Genomic DNA, 22,353 nt, shown 5'->3' with positions numbered 1-22,353 from the left:
CCATAATGAAAAAATCTACCTACTAAAGAATGATTATTGCTGTTTAAAAATACAGCAACTAACAAGAAAATCTGCTCTCCCAACCACCTACAACTTAATTTGTGTCCCTCGTCTTGCTGCCTCCTAGATCTACCCCTGTACCTTCTGAAATATGATCATCTTATACCCCTAACATACCAACACTGCTTGTTGTAATATCAAGGTATTAGGTTAAAAAAACAAGGAGTTGTGATTAGCCTAATTAATAATTTGGAAAGACTATATTCGGTCACATATGAGCATTGTTGCCATATGCTTGAACCAGCTTTCCTCAGCTGTATGATTATGTCTTGTATATGGCAAGATGGTATATTCATAATTTCCATGCATTTAAAAAACTGTGTCTATACCTATTATACTGCTGGTGCAGTAATTGTTCAAATCAATTTGTATATTACCACTTGTATGTATATACATAAATGATGTAACACTTTCCCACCTCAGATCAAAGGAGCCGCCTGGGCTACATTTCATATGTAGCCTGGATTAGAACTGGGCAGTGAGTAGACATTGAGGCTCAACTTGATGGTGGGGATAGAATAATACTTACATGATTAGGATGCACAACTTGGATTTTTCCATGAAAACCACCCAGACAGAGAGCATTTTGTTATCCTAGCCATCCTATGAGTTGAAAAACATTGGACTATGGTGAGATCTACTGAGTGCTATAGCTTATTCACTGATCACTTCTGCATGTTTTCAAATATGGACATGCCCCCATCATGAAGCTACCACTCTCATTTAGTAACCACTCTACAAGCATTGTCAAGCAAGCTTACCTATCTAGGCCTTTAGAGAACTCCGTACCTTTTACATAAACAATTCAATAGCACTGATTAAAACAATAAGCTCATGTAACTGAAATTCTCATTGCTATCTCTAGAATATGTCTGTTCATCGTAACTGAATGTAACCAGAATGTACTAGCTATTGACCCATAATCAAAAATTTTAGGTGTGCATAATATATCCAGTGGTTGTACTCATATTGGCTTAGGTGATTGATCACCCTGCACATGCTATCAGCCTGGTAAGTGTTACATATTAGCTGTAACACGGGTTGCCTGGTATGTATGCCCTCTGTCCTCAGGCCTGCAGCCCTCAGGAATACATATTGGGCAAAGCCCTCATGCCTGTGTTGCAACTATTACTTGTAACACTTTCACACCTGAGATCAAAGGAACCACCCGGGCTACTAGCTGGGCTACATACAAAACTACAACTGGGCAGTGATTATATAGATGTTGATGCCGAAATCGATTGTGGGGATCAATTAATACTCATGCAATTAGAATGCACGACTTGGGCTTCACTATGAAAACCACTCAGGCAGAGAGCGTTTTGTTATCCTCGCCATCCTACAAGTTGAAAAGCTGGCTGAGCTAAGGCGAGTATGAGTGCTATAGATTATGCACCGATAGTTTCTGCACATTTTCGAATATGGACATGCCCACATCATAAAGCTACCACTCTGCACGGAGTAACCACTCTACAAAGCACAAGCAAGCTTACCTATCTAAGCCATTACAGAACTTTGAAATTGTTCTATAAACGATTTAATAGCACAAAATAAAACATTTAAACTCTCATTACCGAAAGTCTATGTAATATCTCTAGGATATGTCTGCTCATCGTAACTGAACGTAACCAGGACAAACTAGCTGCTGACCCATAATCAAAAATTTTAGGTATGCATATATAATACATCCAGTGGCTGCACTCGTATTGTCTTGGGTGATTGATCACCCTATGCAGGCTATCAGCCTGATAAATGTTACATATTAGCTGTAACATGGAGCATTTGGGCTGCAGCCCTCAGGAAGTTGGGTATACATATCAAGCAAAGCTCTCATGCCCATATTAAAACTATTACTTAGTCATGTTCATCATATTTAAAGCAACTTATCAGTGAAATAGTTTGCTTCAGTCTAGGAAATGGCAATCCCATCATTATTAAAAATCGTACTATGGAACCTGTTAGTCAGGACACTTGAAAATAGGGACACCGGTACCTGTGTAATCTTGACACTTATTAATGGTCCCAAATGCAATGTAGTCATTAACATTAAAACCAGGACGCTTTAACAAAATTAGGACATATTTGGCCAGTACCAAGGTATTTTCAATACACATGCATGTTTTGCTGTATTTGTTAAACACGTATGTTGGCATTGAATGTGCTGTCATTTGTTGTGGTGGTTATTTGCTCCCATTCTATGTAGCATGTGCTTACAAAAGCAATTTCAACTACTGGATTTACTTGGCTAAATGCCATAGCATTTGTTATCTTAGCTCCAAGAATTACTGTGATGGTTATTTTTAAAATCGGCCATCACATGAGGGTCGAAAACAATGTTAAAGCCTATATATTTTTGAAATTGATTGTGGCACCACTCACGTGTAGCTGCTATTGAAGGTGCAGCATTTAACCAAGGAAATACGGTATATGCACTCAAGAAAGGTGTAGCACAAGTATACAGTGTGCACTTAACAGACAAAATGCACTTTTAATCATATCCATCTGATAACTGGAGTCTGTGGTAGTATTAAGGATTTAAACTACAATATGAACATATTATTTTATGAGGTGACTCTAGATTTATACTATCAAGTGGCTTACTACAAGTTGAAAATTCTTCTATTCTTCCAATGAATGGTTAACGTTCTAATTGTTATTTGCTTTAATTATTGAAATTTCACAATTCTTAAGTGCAAGGTCCCCTTATATCCTTACAAAGCTCTTCTATCATTTGGTATGTACTGACAGCTTTCAATATCATCAAGATACATTAGCAGAACAGTAACATCAGTATGGTGTATCCTAATGCAGTACCGTAGACTCTGGTTATTAGGCGCATGCGGTTATAATTTTCGGAGGAATTATTTGTGAAATTTACTATGCTTGTTAAGTGCATGCGCTTATAAATTACGGTAATGAATTTCTGCTAGGGGGGAATTAGTTGTACCCACTGCAGTTTTCAAGCGATTTGAACACCAGTTAATAGTTTCCTTCAGTCGTGGAAATGGAAATCCTTAGAAGCCAGGTAGCAGCTACAGCTATTGGTATTACAGATGGCAGTATCTGCTAGACACGGGCCTGGCAAGGTATCGAGTGTGCTGTGACATGCCTGATTCATTCTGACAACAATTCTATGTAGTACGAGGTGGCAGAGGTGATTTCAAACATATGCGCTTAACAAACAGGTGTCTAGCACAAGTCTACCATATGCACTTAACAGGCGATATGCGCTTAATAACCATGTGCGCCTATTAACCGGAGTCTACGGTAGTTATACATGCTTTGAACATTATGGGTACTCTAATGAAACAGTCAAAAGAAAGATAATCTGTTGCTATGTACGTATATGAATGTTGCTGGGGATCACGTCATCACTAGGTCTGGGGTTCTTTTCTGCATTCTTCACATTTTAGTTACATGTTTCAGCACTGCTTACTCTTACTACTAAAATCAAAGTTGTAATACATATATACTTACCAATAACAGACAACATTGCACACTCTTTGACAGTTCCACAATCATTTGTAGCCAAACAGCAGTAGAGTCCTTCATCAAACTGGGTACCATTTGGTACAGTGAGTGTTGTGCTGCATACATCAATATCAGCCTTGTCTGGTATTTGATAGTTATCTCTCTCCCACATGTATTGTATTGATCCAAAGCTAAATGCTTGGCAAGTAAAAATTACAGTTTCTTCAGCCAAAATAATGCTGCGACTTGGAGAAAGAGAGATTTCAGGGCATGGAACTACAAAACAAAATATCAGGAAGGATTGCAAGTTTTAAAATGTATCAAATGCATAATGAATATCTATACATACGTAGGTACAAGTATGTAGGGTTGGAATAAAGGTCGAATTTTAACTTCTCAAGCTTATTGCAAAAATGCTACTTTGTTGATGATGTCATGATAATAGTCTCACATTTGCTCTAGCTGCTTAGACTACAAATACACTAAAATTTTTAAAGAAGGTTGCATGCTTCAAGGAAGCATACAACTTTAACAGACAATGCTTACAAAATTTTGGAGGGGTAAAAATACCTCTAAAGGTTGCAATATCTCCAAAAGTACCAGAGCTTCCTAAGCTTTGTCCCACCCCTACTATGAAGAGCTCATACATATTATCTATACCAAAACAGTTAAGCTGTAAAGCAAGTGCAGACACCCCTCCCAAAATGCTAGAGCAAAAAAAATGTAAAATCAAACGTGGTAGGCAAAAAATGGCTGTGATGATGTTAATGTCAATTTAAAAATTACTTTCTATAAATATGAAGCAATCAGTGTGATGCTTATGCTTTATCAGTAGTATGTCCACTAACTACATATATCAGGCATTACAGTGTACTATGTACTTATGATATTATTATATTTTTAACACAGTTTTGTGTGCTTCAATTACAGGTGTGTATGAGCTTACTATTGACTTGTAAACTGGCACACTGAACATCTGAAGATCCAACATGGTTGACAACAGCACAGCAATAAGTTCCAGAATATATCTCCACAGCATGAGGGATTGTTAATGTGCTGACTATCCTATCGTCATATCTCTCAGTAGAATATTGTGCAGTTGTGGTCATTTTAGATGGTGGCTTTGTCCAAACAACTTTCACATCACCAAAACCTCTGCCAGTACAAGAAAGTGCCATTTCAGAATAAGCTGATGCCGTTATGTTTTCAGGTGGAATCAATAATTCAGGTGGAGGAACTAAACAGAAATGAACACACAATAAGTAAAACATTCCTCTTATTATAAGCGCAAAAATTGGCCCAGTGAGAAAAATATACAGTAGCTGTATATTTACTATAGAATATAGACAGGAAAGTACGCCAAGTGCTAATGGTTGTTTATAACCAGTTTGATTACAGCAGCAGGCACATGGGAGTGATCTGAAGTATTGTTATAGCACATTTTAAGAACACTACTTCATTGTTACAAAATAAATGTAATATGTAGCACCAAATTATTATGCATTAGTACTGTGTTATCAATGTCCAAAGGGTAGTTGTATAATTATTAGCATTAGCTCTGTGTTAACAGTGTCCAAAGGATAGTTGTATAGTTGAACTATTGTATATTAACTAACTTGAAAACATAATAATAATGCTTAGGCAATGATTGAATTGTATAATGGTGATAAAGTATGCACATTCTTCATGAATTAATTTAAAAGTATCAGTATGATAGAGAAATTTAAACCCATTATTATCACATTAGTGTTTGATATGAATACTGAACTGTATTAAAATAAAGCACTACACAAAGGAGTGTATTAAGAATAAACAAACCATTTATCTGTAGTGTGACAAATTCAGATGCAATTGTTCCACTGGCATTACTGAGTAAACACTGATATTCACCAGCATCTTCTGGTGTTAGTCTATAAATTGTCATGTAGGGAGTGTTCCCTCCAACTGCTGATGATGGTAGTGATGAGTTCTTTTTATGCCACTGGTAATCTAAGTCAGTATCTGATGGTAAACACTTCATAGAAAGGTTATAATTCTTAACCAACAAGTTGACTGTAGTGTTATCCATTTCTATGCTGATTGTTGGACTCACTTCAAAAAAATACAAGTATTTGTGAACAGTGTAATGCATTTGTAAAGTGCTTATTATGTATTATGTGTCACTAATTCTTGAAATCATGAATGTACAGGTATACACATAGGTGCAGCACAGATTGAGAAATGAATAAGTCCTGAAGGTTTCAATCCAGTGTATGTAATGATGCCCAAAAAGTTGTGAGCAGGGGGTGGTGGAGAATGGGAGGCTGTAGCCCCTAGTGCTGTGAACCTGCAGAGTTTACTAAAACCGGTTACTGGAAGGTGAATAATTGGATATTGACTGGTTATTGTCTGATTGTAAATTAGCAGACATTATGGCACTAAACATGTCTGTTGGAAGCCTTAGGGTATTACAAGCACATATTTACACATGCTTTGAGGTTATGTTATGATGTTAACACTTATCAGCAGGGGTAATTTATGGTTTACCAAGTGGGTGGGTAAAACCGGTTTAAAGGCTTCTTAGCCAATAATTGGCTTGACCTAGACAATACCGGTTAATAACCAGTTTTTCCATACCTGTTTGCAACACTAGTAGCCCCTGTCAAAAAGAATATGGGGGATTATCTATAGCTGTCATTGAGAGCCTAGCTCAATAACGTCAAAAATTCGAGATACTCTAATAGAGCAGTCACAGTATTCTTCAGAGGAACAGTGTAGCAAACTACATATGTATATAGTTATAAGGAGATATAGTTGGTGGAGGGCAGCTATTGTCAACAAGTAGTTACCTTTTCTTTTTTTTTCTTGGATTAACAACTAGGCCGTGGCATCACCAAGCTGGACCCCAGCCCCCTCCCCTAAATAAAGGTGTCTATGGTTGTGAATGCAATTGTTTTTTTTTTCTTTTTTGGAAAATGTCTCTAAACTATTTTTGCTGACATTTTTTATTGGCCAAGGCCACTTTTATAACCATCATTTTAAACATGGTTTTTTTTTGTACATATCACAATTCCATAACCATGGGTGATAGTTGGCTAGCTACATCTATAATTTGTGTAAATCCAAATTTTGTTTTGTAATGAGTGGCTAATTATAAACCCCCTCTACTTCACTGTATAGATGGATGTTCTTTCTGGATGGGATGCTGTGAAAAAATGTTTACACAAGTTGTCACTGTCATGCGATGTTCTTAAAGAACAATATGCATTAATGAAACAACATTTTACAGAAAGATACAATCAGCACCAGTACATGCAACATGTGCAAAATGTATGATTCCCTTATGTTTGGTGGGTCTTATGATCATTGTTGAGCAGTTACTAACGTACTTAAACAAATGAGTAATTATAATCATGAATTTAATTGGGCCTGTGTCAAATATCCCAGCATATAAAAAGCAAAATAGGCTGAAGTGCTATGCCAGCAATATTGCCAGCATAATGCTGGCACATTATGTGGATATTTCAAACTATGGAACTTAATTCCATAAAAATAGATCAATAATCCTGAATAGGGCAGTCAGTGCAAACTGTAAACTGCAATAGAGCATTTAAATGCATTGTACATTGCTCCTTAGATTGATACTCTCTAATAGAAGTCACTTTGTAGTGAAATACTCTAATAGAGCATTAATTGGCTAAAAAGTTCCAAGATAATTATAACAAGCATTACTAACATTGGAGCATAATGCAAGCATAATAGGAACACTGAAAAAGCATAATGGGTGAAAATTTTTGAGAAATTTCTGAAAGCATTTTGGACAAATTTTGAGCACAGGCCTACCTATAGTTAAAAGATTTAGCCATCTGACATGTCTCTATACAGTGTGCTAGCATTCATAGTGCTAGTAAGCTGGTGTTGGTGCATGCTACAGACAGGAAGTAAGAAAAACACGGTTTACATGGATAGATTGCTTGGTCACACTGGCATGAATACGTGCTATGTTAGAAGTGAAAACTTTATTTCAGTTGAGTTATATAAAGATTATTTAGCTAGGCCATCCTAAAGTATATGATCCTTCAAGTTTGTTTTATTCATTTGCTTTTACTTCTGATAAAGCATTTCATGTATATATTAGAAAAAAGCATGCTTTCAGGCATGCTTTATTTCATATTTAGTCAACACAAACAGCTTAATACAGCAAATTTATTTATGGATTGCTTTTGGTTGAGATTGGAGAATGCACTGCCAAGTTTCAAAAATCACAAGTGTGATTTTTGTCACATTACAGGATAAAACATTTAGAAAAATAAGTAGTTGGCAGATGTGTGAATCACTGTAATATAAACCTTAGAAGAAAACCATGGAGTTATAATCAAAACTCTTGTTTTAAAAAGTTCAGTATCAATATACACGTACTGTATTAGAACAGTCACCTAAAAAAACTTAAATCTTTTAAAATGTGAAACTGATTATGAATAATTATGTGTGAATACTTTTTTAATAACACTCCATTGACTCCAATGTGGCAGTGTGGTAAGCTGCTACACTTGTGTCTTGATATAGACATGTAAAAGTATACAAACATGCCCAAATCTGGCTTTACACACTTATCTATGGCAAAACAGCCAAGACATTATTATCATTAGTAATATTGCATCACTGCAGCCATCACATTTGATTTCACAACCTAGGAACCATGGACTTTTTGAAAGTCATAACATTTTTCACAACTCAGCTGTTTTGGCATGATCTCTACATCTATTGTATGCATACGGTACAAAACTTACTTATTTCCTCCAGAAAAGCAATGTTAGATTTTGTAGATACTTTGCCTATCTTTACAGAACAAAAGTAACCACCTTCATCTTCTAGGGTAACATGAGGGATAAACAAGACACTTGTTACACTTTCAAGTGAACGTTCTTCTGATATAATCACTTTAGCTGGAAGATTCTCCTGCACATTTGCATTGTACCAATCAATTTTTATTTCACCATATCCATTTGCAGAACAAGTGAAATGAGCACCAAATGGATCAGCAGCTGTTGTGTTCTTGGGTTGTATAATAATTCGTGGAGGAGGTACTACAAAAGATATTTATGTATTAGTAAGGTTTAATTAACATCACACACAATTACAACAACTTTAACAATTTTACTTTGACATAATTTGTTAAACTATATAGTGTATAAATAATACTTATTGGTTTGTTCTGTGTATTGCTCAGCCTATGCAGTTAAGAAAATTCACTAAGAAATGGCTTATTGAGTGAATGAAAGAGTGAGGGTTAATGTTTGAGATAGTGAGTGAATGAGTTAGTCAGTTAGTGAGTGATTGGACAAATTAGTGAGTGATTGAACATGTGTGTGTGTGTGTGTGTGTGTGTGTGTGTGTGTGTGTGTGTGTGTGTGTGTGTGTGTGTGTGTGTGTGTGTGTGTGTGTGTGTGTGTGCATGCATGCATGCATGCGTGTGTGTATGAGCGAGTGTGTGTGCTCCAGGTTTGATGCTCTGTGATGTCCCATTGCTGTTGTTTCTGTTTCCTTGAGCAAGAAACTTTACTCACATTACTCCGCTTTACATGGAGGACTGGAGAAGCAGCCCACTCAGCTGTTCGATGGATACCTGGTGTTAATGGGGATGCAAATGCCAGCTATCCATTATTCTGATAGCAGAAAGATTTAAGGTACGACTTCTAGTGCCCACACCCTCACCTGTGAGATACAGTACAGCCTACCTGTGGAGTACTAGTGCTACTCCCTAGGAGGACTCACCCATACTGACTCATAGCAACTGAGTAGTATACAAAGGGCCTATTGTCCAGGGTAAGCATAGCAGTGTACATAGCTGCTAAAGTGCATACATACGTACATGTATATGTGAATGGGTGAGTGTATAAATGAGTGAATAATCAAGTGAGTACATAAGTGAGTGAGTGGTTTATGTACCTGTACATCAAATTGTGTTGTGAACACTGAGTATTGCAACATGATCAAATATGTAGATGTATATATGCAATAATAAAATAATGATTCTCACCATGTATTTGCAGTACTCCATAGTCAGAGTATCCATATCCACTATCATTGTATACTCTACAGCGATATTTACCAGCATCTTCAGGTTCCAGTAAAGTAAAATACAGTGTAGTTGTGTTAGCACCTCTGGTGTTGTTAGGAAGAGTGTTGTTAAGTCTTTCCCAAGCATATTTTAAGTTGTGTCCATCGGCTTCACATGACAAGGACATGTTAACATTGTTAGTGACTAGGTTGATTGTTTGGGATACAGGATGCATAAGGACATGAGGTGCATTCACTGCAAAGTAAAACAAACAAAGCACTAATCAAAAAGGAATCATTGTGTGCAAAAGAATAATTATGAAATCACATGTATAATAATTATTATATTATGTGTTGCAGCAGTTAAAGCAATGTCATGAGTTCTAAACAACAAATACAGTATGAAAGAGGGTGGACTAGAGACACAATTAATACAGCATGAGGTGAAGCTGAGTCAGTGAGTGAGTTAGTCAGGATCACTCTTTTAGTGCTATATTTGACATATCTATATCAGGAGCCAAGACAGTCCTTTAACTGATTATATAGAACCATCAGCCTGAGGTACTGTATACACAAGGTACGTACATGAAACAATTAGAAAATCATGGAGTAGTCTAGAAATCACTTAACTCAGTAGAATAGACAGTGTACTCATATTGTGTCTGCATTAAAAGTATTGCTGTGGACTTGGACGAGTCTAGTTGTTTTCTTGATGGCTAAATGTTTTCAATTTGTGGCAATTAATAAGCAGATTTGTGTGATATTACAAGGACTTGTCAGTTTTTGCATAAAAAAATATTTGTCTTGTATTTTTTGTCTAACATTATATAAAACGTTCACTGCTGCTGACCTCCAGCAACCATCATTGAAGTCTTCAAATATACCTATAAATTCTAGTGGTTCTATTGTTAGGCTGACTAGTCAGCCAGTACAGTGCAAGCTATTAGCCTAGACTGGCTTGGTTGATTGGTTATACTATCCAGAATGGGTGATTGTTCACTTAAAGTGGGCAAATAGGCTCTGATACACACTATATAGCTAGTATCCCATGCGCAATTCTATAACTACTTGATATAGAACTGTGTACTAATGAAGTGTTCTATAACTACCCAATGTAGAATAGTCAGTAGCTAGGTTTTACTTTGTAACCAAGTTACATAACTTGTTACTTGTAATGTAACTAGTAATACAACGCTTTGTAACTAGTAAGTTGTAACTAGGATAACTGTCTGAAAAGTAATTAAGTAATTAGTTACAATCATTAAATAGTAGCTATAGGTAATTATATAAAAGCAAGAACACTTGAATTTTTGTGCCATAGCTACACTAAGTAGATACAACATTCTCTGTACTGCTCTTCATGATTCAGCTCGAGTAACAGATGTAGCAATAACTGAAATTGAGTTGAAATGGCTACAGAATAATATTTTCAGTGCACATATGTACTGCATGTTCTCTTCTTCCCTTGATGATGTGTATCTGAGCAAAATATCCATGAAAATTTCATTATGTTACAACAAAAGCTACCAAACAAGCATAATTTATATTATGAAAGTAATTAGTAAGTAAAATATCTACTGTAGTTATTTTTAAAGTAACTGAAACTAAGTTACATGGGATTAAAGTAACAAGTAACTAATTGGCTACTCGTTACTTTCTGGAGTTACTATCCCAACTTTGAGAATAGTTATTTGCTTTGATCTTCTCATGCAAGGTTCTTTATATATATATACCACTTTTTAGCGTGGACATTCAAAGATGCACCTCAAGATAATGTTATCACTTTGATGTCCAAATCGTTCAAAGATACGATACGTTTTAACTTGTATATTGAACTACATGGAGTATTCAATTGTGGGTTTGGGTTTACAGGTTAAGCTAAGCTCGGTGTTTGACTAATTGATAGTTAGTTACTAAATGACAAATGATCAGTAAAATAATTATTTGGGAAATGTGTGGATGTGTATTTCTACCCTTCACATGTTATCCATTCAGCAGACCATGGAACAACACAAAAAAGGTAAGTAGATTTAGTAAATTATTGTCCAAACTTAATGTATTACTGTTTCAATAGCAAAGTTAGTAGTACAAAATGGTAAAACTTATAAATCGATTCCACAATCGCAGGCATTGTGTGTAAAGCATAATGACATACGTATGAATAACTAAGTACACTAACTGTTCTTACTATAGATATTATTGTGCTAGCATTCATCAGGGATAAAGGATCCCAAAGGAATGATTGATGTAAGATGAAGCAGAAGTGATTATTACATCATTTCTGAAGGGTGTTTACTCACTGAAGAATCCTAGTAATGCATGCCTTATTTATGTAAACAATGGCCCTGTAACTTGAATTTTGTTAGTAACCATAAAGTATACAATTTCTTTGTGGCTAAGTGTCTTACCCGATAAGACACCAGTATAATGGTCTCTTACCAGAATAAAAACTTTACATACTTTACAAATATCAAAGCGTTCTCCAATTGTCATTGTCAATTGATAAAAATGCATGAGTTGTGAAATGTGCATTATTACCATAATGTGACTATAATTTACAGTGTACAGGTGTACAGTGTAACTTGCACATATTATTGTATGCACAATATCATAGCTAACCTGTTACAGTTAGTATAGCTCTTGATGATGTGTCACAATAACCATCTTGATTACAAACAGTACAATGATATGTACCAACATCATTTAGTGCTATGTTATTAATATACAGGTAGTCATCTGTCTCATTGACCATTTGACTGCCATTACGGTACCACTGATATCCGTATGTTCCATATCCTGTAGCTTGGACATAGAAGTGGACATTGCTAGTAACTTCAGCAGTTACATCAGCAGGATTTCTAGAAACTCTGGGTCGTTCTGTGATGTGAAAATATAGATATATAATACTAGAATATGTACAGCTCTTCCCCACAATGGAATTATTTTTATACTGCAAATTTTCTCCGTGCTGGCACCCTAACAGATTTGAGATAAATCATTTTATGAATTTGTGAAATATAAGCTCTCACAGTTTAGTTTTGTCTAATCATTTTCCCTCTTTGTTTTGGGATTGAGATTTTTATTTTTGCACACTGAATAAAAACATTATAAAATAATGCAAACGCATACTTAACTCAATTGCTTTGAACTTACGTAGCATGGCATAAATTAAAGAAATACTAAGGCAAATTCACAACCGCAAATTAAATCTGATAAAATATTCACAGAGTTATAGACAATTTTGTGTACAAGTTTTTGCTTGTCACCTTTGCAAAGAAACCAATTGCCAAGATGACAAATTCTAATGCAAAAGCAGTGAATTCTACTGCAAAGGTGACATACAATTACAAACAGAAATTGCAAAGGTGACAAATTCAATAGCAAAAACCTGCATTAGAGCATTCAAAAATATTAACAAATACTTAATTGAATTTAATACAATGCAATTGTAATTCTGAAATGTTTGCACCTGAGGTTCTATCAACAACCTATAGCTTTGAGAAGGTACTGATAACTCATCCTAACTGTTTATCACTGCTTGAAGGTTCTTAGTTTACTAACTTGTTAAGATGCCTTACTGTAGTTATACTGATAGTAAAGTGTCAGTAAACTTAAGTATATGGAACATAATTATTTTACTAAGTTTTAAACTCTCAGTAAAACATCAGTGAATGCGGGTTTACTGAAAAACTACTAAAATAACAAACAATTAACTGTTCCATATACTGGGGATATACCGCTGTAGTAAACTAAGATACTTCAAGCAGTATATGCATAAAATTACATACCATTAGCCTTTGAATTTTGTGCATATGTATAGTACATAGCATGTAGAGAGTTCAGCTACAAACAATTCACCCTGTAGAGAGATCAGCTAGAAGAAGTTACCTTGTAGAGAGTTCAACTACAAAGAAACCATCATGTAGAGAGTTCAGCTGCAAACAAATCACCCTGCAGAGACTTCAGTTACATTTCAAGTCACCCAGTAGAGAGATCGGCTGCAAACAAGTTAATTATCCATAGCGAATAATTGACATGTAATAAATATATGTATTGTACATTTACTGATAAAATCGGAAATAGTTAAAGTATTTAAAATCTGCTTCATCTTTTTCTTCTTCCTGTAGTAAAGAAAAAAGATAGGTTTAAAAAGTCCCAAAGCCGGCCATAGGCTGGCTTTGGGGTATACAAATACATAAAAAAGTGAAATCTAATCCAAAACAGCCAATCTGTAAAAAAAGAGTGCGGTCCTCAAAAAGGCTATGGTGAAAAAAAGATGTGAAATCCAAGGTGGCAGCCAAGAAATGACTGTGATGGTAGGTTAATGGTAAAAAATTTAATAACGACGATTCAGGTGAATTTTGTGCCCAAACCAAGTGGCACCAAATTAACCTGAATTGTCGTTATTAAAATTTATACCATTAACCTACCATCACAGCCATTTCTTGGCCGTCACCTTGGATTTCGCATCTCTTTTCACCATAGCCTTTTTGAGGGCCTCGCTATTTTTTTACAGCTTGTCTGTTTTGGATTAGATTATTAATGTTTGGTATTATGTTCAGTACCTTTACAGTTGTAAGGATAGCCATAGTATCCTGAGCAACAAAAAGTATTCCTTCGGTATTTTCTCACACTCCGGTAAGCTGTAAAATATACTGAGTGGTATCTGTAAGAATACAATGATTTCCATAATAATTAACAGAAAGACAGATGCAAATTGGTTGTGTATTGTGTGACCAAGACAACATGGTAGTTACTGACAATAATTTATCATTACTTTATATTTGTAACCAAATTTTGATGCAATGTGCATTACACATGGTGTTTAGTTCCTGAAAATAGTATTTAGTTCTACCCATTTGTTGGTGGATACATGTAAACCATATAAATACCTTGAATTAGAGAAGTGTTTTTATTATTAACAGCACCAGGTAAATATGATTCTAATTGTTTCATGCATGATCTTACAGGTGATTTTCCAAAGTTCGGTCACATTTTTAACCACTATCTAATATTCTCACTAGGGATGATGTCCGATCTGTAAAAACGCAAATGAATCCTGTGTAGCAGGGAGTTTGAAACTTCCCAGAGACATGTACATAAAAATCCTATGAAAAAACAAGCCCAACCTATAAATTGTTAAATTTCATTGGTTGGTACCAATGAAATTTGATTTTCATGGTATTTTCATGGCATTTTCATAGGACAAATCTATGAAAACCCTATGAAAAACACCAATGAAAATCCTATGAAAAAGTGATTTCATGGAATTTTCATAGGTGGTTGTCCTATGAAAATAAATTTCATAGGTACCAACCAATGAAATTTAACATTTCATGAGTTTTCCTTTGTGTTTTCATGGACATGTCTCTGGTAGTGTATATAAAGCCACAGGTGAAGCTAGGAATGTATAGCAGACTATTTATACTATAGAATTTCCTAGTGGCTGGTCACCTTCACACAAAATCTGAAGGTCAGTCCAGATATCTCAGAGCTATGTGTGCACCTTCAAAGCTAACATTAAAAATTATCAAAAATAATTAAAGAGGCTTCCAAACCTATGTTAGTTTTGTTTTGAAATGCATTGGTGTGGTTTACACAATATCCAGTGCACTGTTTTAGCTATATTAGTATATTCCATCATTGAGGCTTAAAATAGATGATGTTTAAACATATAGTCTGTTCATGTTCACCTGAGCCCTCATTTCTTGTTAATAATTCTTGTTACAAGGGCCAGCTGCTCAAACATTTAGTAGCACTGTGAAGCCATTCAAATGCTGGAGCTGTTTATCAAAAAAGTGCTTTGATACAGGCAAGAACAAGTGAGTTGTGAGGCTTTAAAAAATATCCGATACATTAAGTATGGACAATTCAGGTGTGCAAACGTGTTTACAATATGAAAACATGATTGTTCTAGTATAAAACCATTGGGAGTGAACACACGTTCACCTGTTTGATATTACTGTATTTGGCAAGGGCTCAGGTGAACACGTACCGACTATAGCGTGTGATAATTGATGTAGTATAAAAACCTAAGTAATATCAAAGGTGGATAACAAGAAATTTAATATTGTACGTAGAATCACGAGTTAATTAATAATAATCATTGTAGGTCAATTTTGGCCACCACTTTGACATTGGTTCTTTTTGGATCAGCAACTGTTAAGCCTTTTCACATTCAGTTTGGAGCTCACCTGATACATGCAACATCAAATTAAAAACTATCTAAAATGATGGGAAACTTACCTGTTGGTTGCCTATAAGTGGGTGCTTTGGAATTGGTATAAAACAAGTGACAATTTGGTACATGTAGATTCAATCATTGGCAAGCTTAAACACACTGAATATTAAAAACCGGCATTTCTTGATACTTTTAAATACGTAGGCCAGTTTTCCTAAACTAGGTCACATAAAATATTTAAATAGTACATGAAATAATGCATTTAAGTGTGCACATGTGTGTATTCCTACTATATATACATTGTAATATTATAGAATAACAATTTTATGGAGACAATAATGCAACACAATACAACTGTAAATACACATATGCACTGAAAATGATGCAAACCTGGTTCCTCTACATCTTCCCCAGCCTCTCCAACCACAACGATAACTATAGCCATACCCTTCAACACGGTCGGCTCTATATGCATTTCTTTCATAGTATGATGAAGAACTATAGCATACCCTAAGGATAAAAGTTAACTAATTAAAATACTTCTATTTATATAAACTAAAGTAAGTAGTTAGCTGGCTGCTTTGATCATGTGATATGTTAACCTATTATACACAACCTTTTCAGTGACAGTGCTCACAGTGCTGTGATCAATACATGGCTATATCCATTGTGATGTGGTAGTATTAATAGATCTTGAAAGTTTGTATTTTCCTGCCAACATTTACAAGCAGCCAATCTTCCATGGTGCCCCACATATAAGGCCAACTTTACCCTTCGAACCTTGTAGGAGACAACAAAACTCCAAAGTCCCTTCCTTTAACCAAGCCTACAGCACAGCCCATTGTCACACTGACACTTCTGCAAGCCTGTGAAGTGCTTGCACAATTCGTGTAGGAAAAAAGTGGGATGGATCAGAGAGGGTAAAGATGCAAATTGTTACACTGCAAGGGTTCTTGAATTAAGATAATTATTATTTAGATGAGTAGCCTTGCAATCTGAGAGGACACAACTATCTTTATGATTATATACTGGGTTGAGACAACATAGCTGATAATTGACCCAGGTAATTACAAATAAATGAAAAACATTAACATGTACATGCATACACAAAATTTTTATCGTTTGATGACAAGGTGGTTGATGAAAATCTCTGTGAATTGCTCTTACTATCGATTGGATGTAGTCTTGTGCAACCACACCATTGTTTTCTTTTTTTTCATTGGATTGGGAAGAAAGACCCAAAGAAAAAGGCATTTTTTCTTCCTGACCTAATGATGATAAAACAAAAAAGTGGTCCAGCTGCAACAGACTAGATTGAATGCTGTGAACAGAGGCTATGATCTTTTTATTTCAATTATGTGTATTAATCAGACCAATTTTTGAAAGGCTGCTGTACCCAGATGAAGAACCCAGAAAATCTGAAACTTGGTATATACATTCCTGCAACACTGACCTACAGACACAAAGATGTTTGCTTGTATTTTAAGAGAAATTTTGTCCAATTGCAGAGCCAATAGGGGAAATACTCTATATTGCTGTGTGGCTGCAAGGAATTTCAAAAATCACTGTACAAAAGATCAGTACTCATGCAGACAACAACAGGTTCATTCAGATGTCACCTTCATTATGTAACATTATTATATTACTGTAACACCATTATTCATCATTGTGTGTTACAGTGTAATGATGTATGTTCTGAAGGCTATTACCCCATGCTATTATTAAAACCAAGATCATCAGATACTGGCGTAAAAATTAATATGCTCATTAGTTCTTTCACTTATAAGGTAAGCACACACCAAATGATTATATATTATATGTGTGTTTGCACACACACACACACACACACACACACACACACACACACACACACACACACACACACACACACACACACACACACACACACACACACACACACACACACACACACACACACACACACACACACACACACACACACACACACACAAACACACACACACACCCACACACACACACGCATGCACGCACACACACACACACATCACTTGTACATGTAATGAGAGTAACTCCAGCATTCGACCTTAGGGGAAGCGTCTAGTAGTTGCCCCGAGCATTCGACTTTAGGGGATGCGAAAAGTAGTGTTAACGTTAGGGTTAGGGTCGGGTTCAGCTTTGGTTCCTTGTTCTTTAATAATATAGTACATCCTTGTGGTTTGCTACTATAGTTGTATTTATAATGTAGAAAACAAAGGAAGGTGGTAGCTGGTAGTGGTGGCTCAGTGGTAGGCCCCGTGACTCAAATACGGATGGTCTGGGGTCGGGGATCCGCTTTAACCCAACTTTTTTTTTTCGTTTTACAGTACCTTTTTTTGTCTAAGTTTTTGTTTGTTTGTTTGTTTGTTTAGTTCACCGGTGGCAATAGCCTTTCGTGGCTCTAAGTGCCACCGGTATACAGGTGGTTATAGAGCCGGCCAGCGGAAAATGATTAGTAGTGCAGGTTACACGTACAAGTCATATCAGTAGCAATTGAAGAAGTAATTAGTGTACCTTCTCTACTCCTAGCTTAAGTTCAGAGAAGCTGTGGGATCTGGCTTGGTGACTTACACCACAGGTAAAATCGCCTCGAGTAAAATTGCCTCGGGTAAAATCGTTAAGTTGCCTCGGGTCAAGTCGTTGCTTCGTTCAAGTCGAAACAACAACTTGAACGAAGCAACTTGAGCACTTACACTGTAGGCATTCCAGCCCGATTTTTAAATTTTGGAAAAATGGACTTTTTATAAGCTCAATAGATAGAGTATTGATTGCCGATCTCAAAAATATATAGTTTGTTGGGTTGGAATTAGCTACTTTGGCATGCACAGTGCTTAAAAACTTTAAAAAGGTACATTTTTTCTCCTGGGCTCCCCATACATTTTAAAGGGAAAAATGGCACAATTGAATCAGGAAGCCATCTAGCAATCTGGACTATCTTGAAACTGCAGTTGCTTCTATCTGCAAGTTTGTACATGTAATGAGAGTAACTTCAGATTGTATCAGATCTCAGCTATCTTTGTATACTTTGTGGTGAGCAAACATATTTCACCTATTGCACACTTCTCAATACAATGGTGTATACCTATATAGGCAAGAGGCTATGTCAAGTAAGTAAAGGCATCAAGTTAACAACTTATAAAGGTAAACAACTAAAGTGGAGGTGCCGCAATGATGCAACAATACCTAAGGTGGAGTTGTGGTTTCAATTATGGTATTGTTATGCCGACTTTGAAGTGATTTATACTTTTGAGCTGATGACACAGCCATCAGAAAATTGCTCTGGAGCTGAAAATCGCTAACCCGAGCGAAGTAACTACGCACTTTAAAGAAAGCATCAGTAACTACCTTCCACCCGACAGTACGTTTTTAAAAGTTTTAAAGTACGCTCCTCTAAAATCTATGATTCTACATACATTACCGTACGCAAGGAAATTTTTACGTCAAAAAAAATTGAAGAATTCAGGCTTGGCAGATTTGACGAATAAAATGTTGACGAAAATCAAGAAATTGTAGAAAAAACCTGTACTTTTAAGGGAGCTTATAAACATTTGACGAATTTAAATTTGACGAATTAAACCGATTCGTCAAATTTTTTTGACGTCAAAATTTCCTTGCGTACGGTATAAGGCTTGAAAAGATCACAAAACTTACTTATATCATAGAAAATCTATGCTTATATGTAACGCGCACGATAAAACTAAGATTTTCATGATGATCAGCGTGTGGACAAAGCCCACAGTCATTTTCATCCTAATTGGAGCTCGGACGACGGAGCAATCCCAAGTTAAATACGAGTTGTTATTTTGTGCCAGGGTTCTATTGGGGAATATACGGAGAATTTTTTTATTAAAAAATCTCGGATACTGGAATGCCTACTTACAGATCAAATTTTGTGGTATAGAGCGGTAGTCACAGTAGTTACGTAATCACTTTTCTTTTTTCTAGCTAGAAGTTAAACCTAATTTAATTTATAAAAGACAAAATACAGAAAAAAGCAGCTAAACCTACAGAGCCTACACAGACCTACAAAAACATCGCATGGCCGGACCACCAGCATACACACAGCAAAACCCCCCCGACAGGGGCCTTAAGAAGAAAGCCCTACAGACTATTAACCAAACTGCAGGAAGTGGGAGCATGAAACAGAGTTCAACTCCCACAAAGGACTGCCAGGCAACAGGCTAAATAGATGTAAAAATGTCCGGGCATTCAGTGTGGCGCCACAGACAAACAGAGAGTTCAGTGCAGATGGCGGTACGCTAGGCCACGAGAAATGCCACTCCTAGTGGTTGTCCTCAAAGCAATATCCTGCAAGACAGGACGACTAGCAGCAGACCACAAACCCAAGGACTCAAGCACCAGGGGGACAAAGACACCTCCAGCAGCCTGTACAAGCTCATCATGGTGAGCATCCTTGTCTTCTTCTCCCTTAGTAGCAGCCACACCTGCTGAAACTGCAGACCAACCCAACAAAGATGCCTGTAATGGACAACGCACAGTAACATCGAAGTATATGCAGGTTTCCCATGCACAGTCAGGGTGAAAAAATCACCCAGGCGATCCAATTGGGAGCCAGCATACCGTTGCTCTTTACGGCAACCAGTCACAGTGTAACTCGCAGTGTAATCACTCATTTTCAGTTTAAGTAATCACTCAGCTTCCGCGGGGGCCAAAATGTACGCATGCCATTGCAGTTCGTGCTTACTCGCCTCAGATTTGTTGAGAACTTGGTCTTGAATGTTATAATGCTTGTTGCGACTAAATTTTTGTGATGTTGCTTACAGCTGAAGCACAGGGCAGTTAGTTACACATGTGCTGCAGTGGCGGATCTAACAGAAACCCCCTTTTATTAGCTTAGTGGCATAAACATTGTTGTATTGACTATTTGTCATAGCAAACAACTATATACCAGTAGCATGCATGCAGTTGCACTTAATTAACACCATTTATAGCTATTCAACCCTCAGCAACACTTCACTTTTTATCTCCCACTGCATTAAAAACAATAGAGATACTCTAATAGAGCAGTCAAGTAACTACTCTAATAGAGCAATCAAAGCTACAGTTTGTAGTCACCATATTTGCCCTAGTTTCTTGGAGCCGTTTTGTTCATGATGAATTGTAATACAAATGCGACGAATTCTATTGTAAAACCGACGAATTAAACTGGAAAACCAATGAATTCAAGTTATAGCATTTACTATTTACAGTTGAATTTTATTGTTATTGCTGACTAAAAATTTTCCGGAGAATTGTCATCAGATGCCTTACTTAACTATACCAATTTTCAGAAATCCCCTTTTAAAAATCCTAGATCCGCCACTGATGTGTGCAAGCGTTTGCAATGCAGCATATGCAGTTATTGCCTCGAGTGTTGTAATATTGAGCGTTGCTTGTTGCGACTAAATGTTTGTAATGTTGCTTACAGCTGAATGTGTGTGAAGTACAGGGCAGTTAAACATGTGCGCAAGCATTATATGACCAGTTACCTCCACTACTGTACTAATTTTTTTTTAAAGAAAAGATTAGAACATACAAAGAAACAGTTAAACAATTAAATCAAAAACTGAGTCTCTGATTGCAACAAGGCCACAGGAGCACTTTTGATGTAATGACCTTGTGAAGATCGCGCTCCTCTAATGCACTGGATTGCTGAACGTAGCAAAAAAAATGACAATTTACATCTAATCCATCCTAGTACTGTGGCATAAGGGTCATTCCATTTGTCAGACAATAAACTCGCCAATCTCTTGTAAAATACACTGGCTTCATGGCCCATTCCTCCGGAAGCAGAGAACACTAGAGGGGTAAAAGAACTGTGTTCCACTTCACGGATTCGTAATTCATAAGCTCTCTTCTTTGTTATTTCGTGTTTCCTGTAACATGACTGAAGGGTGGTTCCACTGTTGGATGGTGCAAGTGGGTTAAAAACTCTGACGTCCGTATAACATTTTTCATAACGACCACCCCAAAATCCATCATGGCAATGTCCAAGCGTGCGCCATCCTGAGTGTTGGCAGTCTTCTGTTGAAACCTTTCATCACTTAGAGGCTGCAGATGAGGCTCAATCTCCACACCATGGTACACTTCATGATCAGATAATTATTCAGCTGTGATATCCCTCACTTCGTTGTGGCGTATTGAAGGGAATCCACCATTTGGACAAGATAGGGCATGATCAACAGAAAAGTTGGTACCACACGCACAGTGGGAAGGTGTACGAGAGGGCATCCAGCCATACCTCAAAACAAGGGCATCTTGAAAGGCAGTCTTGTGTAGGGAGAAACCATGTTCCTGCACAGGTAGGGCAGTAAGCCAGCTAGAAGCACCCTTTTCCTGTGCTAAAGTAACAGCCCTCTGAAGAGTGGGAGTAAGCTTAGAGAACAGTTCCTTAGAAAGAGTGGAAAAATTGATAGTCTTGGATTGTTTAATTTCAAGCTTACGGGAGTACAGGCTACAACAAGTATCGGCAGTATAGCCAAAATTCTGTGATAAAATGAGTGATCGTAAGGGTGCTGTGACATACATTGAAGCAGAAAACTCAATAGATGATAAAGAATCAGGTGCAACAATGCCTAGACCAC

The 22,353-nt window shown here is 36.6% G+C and overlaps 1 protein-coding gene across 1 annotated transcript in view; it reads right to left on the bottom strand.

The window, feature by feature from the left end:
• Positions 1 to 22,353, bottom strand: part of LOC136246911 (hemicentin-1-like) — a 31,438-nt gene that overhangs the window by 5,170 nt on the left and 3,915 nt on the right. The window contains exons 2-9 of the mRNA XM_066038506.1: positions 16,142 to 16,261; positions 14,136 to 14,236; positions 12,190 to 12,447; positions 9,551 to 9,826; positions 8,301 to 8,597; positions 5,350 to 5,622; positions 4,478 to 4,768; positions 3,538 to 3,807 (exon numbers count right to left, since the gene is read on the bottom strand). Of these exons, the coding sequence (XP_065894578.1) occupies positions 3,538 to 3,807; positions 4,478 to 4,768; positions 5,350 to 5,622; positions 8,301 to 8,597; positions 9,551 to 9,826; positions 12,190 to 12,447; positions 14,136 to 14,236; positions 16,142 to 16,261 (1,886 nt within the window). The remainder of the gene's footprint in view (positions 1 to 3,537; positions 3,808 to 4,477; positions 4,769 to 5,349; positions 5,623 to 8,300; positions 8,598 to 9,550; positions 9,827 to 12,189; positions 12,448 to 14,135; positions 14,237 to 16,141; positions 16,262 to 22,353) is intronic.

This window comes from Dysidea avara, chromosome 2 (assembly GCF_963678975.1).
Source record: "Dysidea avara chromosome 2, odDysAvar1.4, whole genome shotgun sequence".
Classification (NCBI taxonomy): domain Eukaryota; kingdom Metazoa; phylum Porifera; class Demospongiae; order Dictyoceratida; family Dysideidae; genus Dysidea; species Dysidea avara.
Note: the sequence above shows the minus strand (reverse complement) of the source record. Positions and strands in the feature narration are given on the sequence as shown.